The sequence below is a fragment of the Chanodichthys erythropterus genome, chromosome 3 (genome assembly GCF_024489055.1).
Source record: "Chanodichthys erythropterus isolate Z2021 chromosome 3, ASM2448905v1, whole genome shotgun sequence".
NCBI classification, from domain to species: Eukaryota; Metazoa; Chordata; class Actinopteri; order Cypriniformes; family Xenocyprididae; genus Chanodichthys; species Chanodichthys erythropterus.
Genome location: NC_090223.1, coordinates 54,450,913 through 54,460,697, shown reverse-complemented (window position 1 = coordinate 54,460,697; position 9,785 = coordinate 54,450,913). Strand labels below are relative to the sequence as shown.

The following is a 9,785-nucleotide window of genomic DNA, read 5'->3' as shown; positions in this document are numbered from 1 at the left end:
TTATTTAAAAAATCCCCAGAATTCAGGATATATAGGGCAAAATGTCCCTGTAAAAGTTAATGTTTTTAATATTTATAAAGCCGTGGTCACACTAGACTTTGAACATGTGGAATTTCTTTGGATGATGTAACAGTTGTGATATGACGTCACGGCCTACAGCGTCTTTTTTATAAACATGAATTCTGAATTAAAGTAATAAATTCAGAATGTAAAAATATAGAACCTACTCGACTTTACTGCAAAAATATTCTTTTAATTCAGCCGAGGGGTCATGCCTTGACGAATCTATCTTCTACTGGTCGCACATCTTCACAGGTCAGAGTTCACCAAACTTTGGAGCAAAATTATTTTGCACGAGCTTGCGTCTCCGGTCTGACGCATTCGCCTGCGTTTGAATGGAAGTCAATGGAATGAAAAGTGCTGTTAAAGTGATGTTTTCCCGAATATCAGCATGATTGCAAATTTGATAGCCTATTTTTATACAACAGTTCAACAAAGTAGTAGTTACTTTCCATTTTAGACTTAAGAACATTGTTGCTCCGTTTCGCCAATGAAAATAGTTACAAACAAATCCACAATAGAGCCATTGCGTGTCTCCAAGCAACACAGTGATGTTTCGTTATGAAACTGTGTTTCTGTCTAATGGATGATTCAGCGACTCCGTGATCTCAATGATTTGCTTTGTCCCTGAATGTATTGGCTATTTTGAATGAATCGCTTGACAATGATTGAATGACTCACTCATTAAAGGGTTAGTTCACCCAAAAATGAGAATTATCCCATGATTTACTCACCCTCAAGCCATCCTAGGTGTATATGACTTTCTTCTTTCAGACAAACACAATCTGAGTTACATTTAAAATATCCTAGCTCTTCCGAGGTTTATAATGGGATTGAATGGCGCTCACGATTTTGAAGCCCAAAAAGTGCATCCATCCATCATAAAAATTATCCATATGACTCCAGGGGGTTAATAAAGGCCTTTTGAGGCGAAGCTATGCATTTTTGTAAGAATATATCCAATTTTAAATCTTTATAAACTTAAAAAAAAGTAGCTTCTGGCAGACGGCCTACGCAAACCGACTTCTCAACCAAGTTGTTTTGCTTCAGAAGGCCTTTTTTAACCCCCTGGAGTTGTGTGGATTACTTTTATGATGGATGGATGCACTTTTTTGGACTTATATGGCCCCAGTCACCACCATTATAAAGCAAGGATATATAAGAGCAATGATATTTTTTAATTTAAGACAAGGATTTTCCGCCACCTACACTTTGAAACAAGCCTCTGAATTGCAAAGGCCACCTCTACTCTTGTGATATTGCTTAAAAATACTGATATTGCTTAGAAAAAAACTAAAATTGTTTGATATAGAATGTGATTTAGGGTAAAAAAAATATTCGGGCACTTTTTTTTTTAAATTTAGAGTAGGTCACTAGAGTTTGTTCACTGTTGTATCAAATCACTCTGTGTCATGTGTGTGGAAAAAAAGGATAACTCCTGAAACTTTTAGCTTTATGAATGTTTTATGTATTCATAGTTCATGTACAGTTTGACCAATAGCTTATACAGACATATAAAAATTAATCTGGAGCCCCAAAGGGCATTAGATAGTATTCACCCTTGGACAGGGCTTTTATTTTACAACCACATATAAATTGCTACTGGATTTTTTTTTCTTCTTCTTTAAAAAAACAAAACAAACAAACTTCATTTTCCAGAATTACAAGGTGATTTTTTTCCCTGACAGAAGTACATTAGTTTAAGGCTGCTGAGCAAAGAGCCCTAACAATAAAGAGCCAGTAGATTTATATGCTACAGATTGTACTTACACAAAAAAAGAAGACAAATGTATACAGTATTTACACATAACTTAGATCTATAGTTTACCAATTATGAGTAGAATAAAATCATTTCACAAAGAAAATAAATATAAAAGGAGATATTCAACTATACTTGTAAAGAGAACACAAAAGCAAGCAAATTCATTCATATTACATCAAAACATCATACGTGACAGTAGATAGTGTCATCTAAGAGCAGAACGGAAAGGTTCATGGACTGGTACCAGAAACTGATGCTGAATTCTAGTATACTACGTTTCCTATTCCTGCCATATGGTGAAAATAGTAAGAGTAGTATGCTAGTATGCAGCTCCGAGTTTAGCTTAAATCTATGTTATATATTTGCTCTAACAACATGAAATCAGTCCAGCTGACTCCAGACCACCACCTAGTGTTGGCATTGGATCATTAACGTCTATTTGAGCTTCTATTGCGGTCACATGCACACAGAAGTCTTCTAGCACCATAAGAGATCACACCGCCAGGTCACTGGCCATATCTTTAAAAAAAAAAAAATGGCTTTTCTATCTGACATACTGTAGTGAGAGTTCATAAACGACTTCCTCTGGGCTCTCGAGCGAGCCGCCCAGGTATACATACCAACATCCATGCAAATACAAACAGATCAGGACAGCTGTGTTTTTATATGAGAAAGAAAGGAACTATAAACATTAAATTCTTCAGCTGCTGGGCCTCTTTAACCCATCAAGCACGCTCTCGCACAAAGACTGTCCCAGAAGGCAGTGTGTGTTGCTGTGAACAGGCTTTGATAGGGATTTCACTTCTTGTTGGCGATGCGTCTCTTCCTGGTGGCCAGCATGTCGTAGAAAGGGTCCCGGCTGATGCTCGCTCTGATGGAACCAATTAAAGGAGATGTGAGGAGAGGCAGAGAGACTTCAGCATCTTTGATATGGAAATTCAGCATATATATATACATACACACCCCTGTCTTAACTGCATCATAGAATATAGTTTGTTCAGTGACCTAGTTTGGTTTCCATGGTTTCTAAGGACAGACCCCACCCCCGTTTAACCCCACCCCCCCATGGATGTTCTGCGTTTGAGTGGCGTTTGTGTCTTGTCCAGTGTAAGGTGACTGCTAAGATTAAAGGCTGGTTTTATATCGATCAGGGACTGATATCTAACGTTCCAAGTGCTCTACTAAGCGCTCTATGAAGAGTCACGAATGCTCTGCTGCTGTTGCCACAGTTTTCACGCTAGAAATCTTGTTAGCGTGGCGCATAGTGTGAAACTCATCCTCCACTGCAGGAAGTGCTTCTTTCATTGTGAGGTGACTACATCTATGTAGACAGCATTTTAAGGCCTCACAAGTGAGCTCCAGACAATTTTAAAGGCAATTTTAAATGGTTACGCTGCTTTATAAGAAACATTGTTTCAAAATTTGAGCGTATAATTCATGGATTAGGTAATCCCATAATGCACTGCGATAAGGTAAGTGAAAACAAAAGTTCAAAATGTGATGCAGTGCAGAGTGAGTGCTCTTTGTATCTTTTTTATTATTGCTGGGAAAAGTGTTTAATTTGCACACTATTAACTATGTTGGAATAGAATACTACTCTGCTACTCTTTTAGTATTTCTTCAAAGCTTTTGATTGGACTGTCAACCATAAAATTAAAGGGATAGTTCACTCAAAAATGAAAATTATTCCATGATTTACTCACCCTCAAGCCATCCTAGGTGTATATTACTATCTTCTTTCAGACAAACAAAATCAGAGTTATACTGAATTACATCCTGGCTCTCCCAAGCTTTATAATGGCACTGAATGGGGCTTGAGATTTTGAAGCCCAAAAAAGCACATCCATCCATTATAGAAGTAATCCATACGGCTCCAGGGGGTTAATAAAGGCCTTCTGAAGCAAAGCGATGCATTTTTGTAAGAAAAAATATTCATATTAATAACTTTATTAAGGTCACTCTTCCACCGGATCTCAACTTGCATACGGCTGTTACTGGAAGCCAGTGATTATAGTTTATAAAGTTATAAATATGGATTTTTTTTTTTTTTTTTTTTTACAAAACTGCATTGCTTCACTTCAGAAAGCCTTTATTAACCTCCTGGAGCCATGTGGATTACTTTTATGATGGATAGATACGCTTTTTTGGGCTTCAAAATATTGGTTTATATTCACTCCCATTATAAAGCTTGGAAGAGCAAAGATATTTTATAATATATCTCTGATAGTGTTCGTCTGAAAGAAGATAGTCATATACACCTAGGCTTGAGGGTGAGTAAATCATGGGATAATTTTCATTTTTGGGTGAACTATCCCTTTAAAAATGCAACAATTAATTTTCAAAACGCTAACAGTATGCCACTCACATACAATATGATGATGTCATATACCAACAATGTATTATTTTACTGTGCACTGTTTCAAAAAGCTAGTCGTATTCAGGATACACTGCATGTAATAGGGTAATAATGTATTTCGAACATAACTTTCACAATTTCTATACTGATTCTGAAGAAATAGTTTTGGGTTAGTTCACCCAAAAATGAAAATTCTGTCATTTATTACTCACCCTCATGTCGTTCCACACCCGTAAGACCTTCGTTAACCTTTGGAGCAAATTGAGATATTTTTGTTGAAATCTGATGGCTCATGTGAGTACAGTGGTTCAATATTAATATTATAAAGCGATGAGAATATTTTAGGTGCACCAAAAACAAAAAATAATGACTTATTTAGTGATGGCCGCTTTCAAAACACTGCTTCAGGAAGCTTCGGAGCATTATGAATCTTTTGTGTCGAATCAGCGGTTCGGAGCACCAAAGTCACATGATTTCAGCAGTTTGGCGGTTTGACACGCGATTCGAATCATGATTTGACACGCTGATTCATTATGCTCCGAAGCTTCATGAAGCAGTGTTTTGAAATCGGCCATCACTTTATAAGCCGTTATTTTGCTTTTTGCCGCACCAAAAATATTCTCGTAGCTTTAATATTGAATTAATATTGAACCACTGTACTCACATTGAACTGATTTAAATATGTTTTTAGTACCTTTATGGATCTTGAGAGAGGAAATGTCATTGCTCTCTATGCAGGCCTCACGGAGCCATCAGATTTCATCAAAAATATCTTAATTTGTGTTCCAAAGATGAACGAAGGTCTTACGACATGAGGGTGAGTAATAAATGACATTATTTTCATTTTTGGTTGAACTAACCCTTTAAGAATGATTTAAAAATGTGTTAAAATAAACAGAGAACTACATTCTGAGTTCTGTCAGCTCACGTTCTGCACAGCCATATACATCAGCTACACTGCCACAACTTATTTCTACTGAATGAGTTAAAACCCATGAGAAGACTGTGTTTTTGTTTCCAAAGCGTGACTGAATGGTTCAAACTCCTGAGCGTATAAAGCGTGATTACAGATAAGCAGATAAGGATAGTGGGTCATAACTGTGCCGACTAGGCAAAATGTGCTTGTGATAAAGCCTCTCATCCTCCAGCATGTCTCTGAGAGATGAGGGACGCTAGTGTTAGGACTGGATTAGCGGAGAGACGAGGACCGCAACAGGTCAGTTGGTCCCGTGGAGTTGATGGCTTGTGTGTGTGTGTGGGGGGGGTTAAGCTCTGACTAATCTCCACTGACGCCCATGAAAACACAGGGCCGTGGATGAGGGGCTGTGTGATGAGACCGTTGAACACCATCATGACTATAGAGCTGTTAAAATCCACTGCTGTCCCAATCTGGACCAAACCACAGCTCTGGACAGGAACCAATATGAAAATAAAGTAATACCTAGATTCTCATTAATTTAATGCTAAAATAAATAAATAAATAATCACATTCTCATTACTGAAATGCATAAATAAATAAATAAATAATCACATTCTCATTACAGTAAAGCAAATAAAACATTGTGGTATATCATTTTACCACATTTTTCACTGCCTTAATTTTATGTTTGTTGTACCTATGCTTGTTGTTGTTATTGACAATGTGGCAGCTCATCAGAGTTAACATCATCACTGTATGCTGCATTTCTTCAGTAATGGGTGACAGCCAGTGACAAGAGCACTGAACAAGACTATTTAACCATTAGAATAGGCAGGAAATCCTACTTAATGGATTTGATCCATTCCTCCTTCTCCTCTGGTGTGGGTGCTGATATCCTGTAGACGACGTGGTTTCCCTCCACCACCCTCCCATCTGCCTCTGTCTTGCACGCTTTGATCACCTGTCCTTTATGGTTGGGATTGTACAGCTCAAAGCAGTTCTACATGAGGAGACACAACATACTATAAGACATGAGGTCTTATGAGCTCTAACATTCAAGCTTGTTCGAGCACTCACAGGTTTCCTGGGTTCCTCCACCTCTCGGATGCTGAGGTTCTCCAGAGGAATAATTCCACGTGGTTCTTTGTCCTGTAGGCAGGAGAAACACATCAAAATGCATTTGGGACAAGAATACCCAAATAGCAACATAGTGTGGCCCAGATCCAGCCCACATCTGGTACATGTGGATTACACGCGAACCAGATGTGGGCCGGATCTGGGCCGACAGTATATTGCTGTCAAGGTAACCCCTCAAACCCTCAGACAGGACATGGTGTAGCACAAGTCCAGAAATTACTCAGCAATACAATAATGACGAAAACCAATCTACTTACTGTCGTGTACTCAAAATAGTACAAGCAGTTGTCGGTCAGAATAAACCATCTCCTCTTCCAAGTTTTTACTCGTCCACCTGCAAAGAAAATTAAAGAGAACTGATGAATTGTAGGAGAACCATCAAGCAGAAACTAAAACAAGGTCAATGACCCAATTTCTGACTAGAGCCAATGCAACAGTAACACAGCTCCAGTTTCTCATTTCAGGAATATCATCACCAATATCTTCTGGTGTACACTCAAATAATATGGGCTGCGCTTCCCAAAAGCATCGTGAGCTAAGTTGATTGTAGAGACCATTGATGGCGATGGTTCTACGATCTACTTACGATGCTTTTGGGAAAGGCAGCCCTGGCCAGGTTCTCCATTAGTTCTCCATAATCACAGTGAAAGACATCATTTTTTTCAATGTTATAATATCTTCTCATGTCCATTTTAATGTACAGAGACAACTCTCTGTAAACATCAATTGGTTGACTTCCTGAAGAGTTTGAGACTGTGGCCCTGTCCTAAATACCATTGTGGTTATCATTCTAGTGGCATAGACATAGACAAGTCATCTCCAGTGCAGGCTCAGCCAAAGGACACAATGAAGTCATGAAGAGACTCTGGAACACCCTTCTGATTAATAACAAATGGGACATGATACAACTGAAGGCCACAAGACAGAAAGGGACAATGCTATGTTTCTTTGTTGGAGTGGGTCTTCTGGCAAAACCAGTGATGTAAATTTGGGCAGGAAGTTGGACACTCGTTTGGAAACAGTGATTATTTCTGCAATTCCATTTGGATCTTTCCATAATAAGTACTCTTTTTAAAAGTATACAAAAGTGTACTTCTTTTTCACAAGAGCGGTGCACAACTCCAACTCGATTTCAACTCCTGACCACAGCAAGCAAAAACAGAAATGTCCGGGAGCAATGCTGCAGCGATGAGAGAAGTTATTTGAGACAGATGTCAAAGAGAGCTTGGATCACAGTGCTAGCCTTATTTGGTTTATTCCTCACAAACAGTCACACAACAGTCTTTTACAAAGAAGACAGACCTTACAAGAGTGGTCTCGATTGCGTTTTACAATTAAATCAAATGGAATCTCATGGCATACTATGATGCTGTAGAAAATGGTGCAAAACTAAAGCGTCTCTCTCACACACACCCACACACTAGATGTTCTCATATACATTAAAGCCTCTGACTCATTTGCAATCTTTCCCCTGCTGTATTCCAGCGCGAGCAAGCACTCTTCTGTTCTGTTTTTGGCTGTAATAACGTGGTGTATCCAGCACAACGCTGCCGCAGGCTTATCTACCCCCTCTCCTGACTCCAACATCGTCCCACAGATGCTGAACGCACATCCTCTGGAAAAGAGAGAGATTAAAGTCATGCTTTCTGCAGTACCCTACTTGCAATTCTATTCCCATGTTCTACTTTCACCGTCTCTGATGTTCATCTATGACGCCACCTCAGTCACAAAAGATGGCAGCAAGAGACACATTCAGTGCAGCTCACAGCACTGAATGCAACTCACAGATGGGAAATGAGGGTCGTCATAGGGTGAGAGATCAGTATGATGACACAACTCCAATGACACATGCAGGGTTATCTTAGTTCCTGACCTACAGGGCAAAGATCTGTCATTTGGACAGTACATGGAGTTATTGTTAATTATATTGCCCTGTGTATTTAAGTCCTCTGTTTCTTCAGTTCAGTGTTAATAAGCATTTGTTAGCATTTTTCTCTGCACTGGAAGGGGGAATCTCCTCAACCACCAATGTGCAGCATCCACGTGGATGATGCCACGGCAGCCATATTGCGACAGAATGCCCATCACACACCAGCTTATTGGTGGAGAGGAGACAGAGTGATGAAGCCAATCAGTAGATATGGAGGCCATGACGATGGGCAGAGCACAATGGGCAAATTTGGCCAGGATGCTGGGGTTACACCCTACACCCTACTCTAAGAGCTTTGGTTTGGAGTGGATGAAATGCATCTTTACGCACAACTGCCAGCCTGCATGGAGAGCTTCTTGAGACTCCAGAGACACCAGAAGCTTCAAATACCTGTTTGCTGCTCAACACTGGCTTTTTTATAGCTGCCCTTTTAATACAATAAAATGTTTTTGACAGGAACTTTCATTAATAAGCCTTTATCTGACCAAGTTCTGCTGTGCTCTAAATCACTCACAAATCTTATGATAATTTGATAATCTCCATTCAGTTTCACACAATATTAGTTGTTTTCATGCCTTTAGCACAACATTGCACCATTTCATGCTTTTCATCTTCAGAGAGATCTTTCTTCCTCCCCATATTGCATGAGAACTGTGACTTGCTTAATAATGTGGAACAACCTCTAAGTAGGGTTTCTATAGATCCTGCAAATTATTTTGTCTGAGATTGATACCAGTTATCTAAAAAGACATGGATAAATAAACAAACAAACATGTTCTTAGAAAACAAAAATCTGAATGTTTATTCTACTGAAATCTCACTGATATGTCACTTGCATAATAATTTGGAACGCAGTATATTGGAAGGACATCCTGGGATTTTTAATGACCACAGAGTCAGGACCTCGATTTAACATCTCATCCGAAGGACGTTAAATGTTGTTGGTGTTTGTGTAGTGTTCCAATCCTCAAACACTGTAGCTGTAGCTGAGACTGGAAGAGTTTGTTTTGTGTTGTCGACATGTCGAGAAGAAGCTGTTTTCTGCACTGCCAATTCACTTCCACAGGACTCGGATTTGCATTGATACAGAAAAACTGACGCCATTGACGGTTCTTTGTGGAGACCACATGGTTCAAAAAGAAGTAATTTTCATTATACTTATGCTGATACTGGCCTCAACAAACTTTGTTATGGTAAAATATCAACAAGTTATAACAGATTTTGTCCAGTGAACACTAAATTTTTGTTCTCCATTTTAACAATTGTTTGCCACCTGATGTCACCTGTTGGACTTTGGGTTCCTTGCCGCTGTCGCCTTTGGCTTGCTTAGTTGGGGACACTTGACATTTGATATTCAACAGTGTTTTGATCTGCCTGCACTGACACTATTGTATGCGAACTGAACTGAGCTGGATGTTGACATCACTGTTTACTCCAGTGCTGATATAGATAAAATAACTAAATTAATAACCATTGATTCTTACATCGGAATGAATCAATACTGAATTTACTTAAGATGGATACTGATACCATTTTCTTTAAGTTTTTATAAATTTATATACCAGTTATCACTGTAAAGCTGCTTTAACACAATCTGCATTGTAAAAATGTAATGTTTTTG

At 38.8% G+C, this 9,785-nt stretch overlaps 1 protein-coding gene across 2 annotated transcripts in view; it reads right to left on the bottom strand.

The window, feature by feature from the left end:
• Nucleotides 1–1,523: 1,523 nt before the first annotated feature.
• cyth3b (cytohesin 3b) overlaps nt 1,524–9,785 on the bottom strand; it is a 48,888-nt gene continuing 40,626 nt past the window's right edge. For both annotated transcript variants that reach the window (XM_067382824.1, XM_067382823.1), the window contains exons 10-13: nt 6,492–6,568; nt 6,175–6,246; nt 5,943–6,097; nt 1,524–2,693 (exon numbers count right to left, since the gene is read on the bottom strand). In XM_067382824.1, coding sequence (XP_067238925.1) covers nt 2,621–2,693; nt 5,943–6,097; nt 6,175–6,246; nt 6,492–6,568 — 377 coding nt within the window. In that variant the 3' untranslated portion in view covers nt 1,524–2,620. The remainder of the gene's footprint in view (nt 2,694–5,942; nt 6,098–6,174; nt 6,247–6,491; nt 6,569–9,785) is intronic.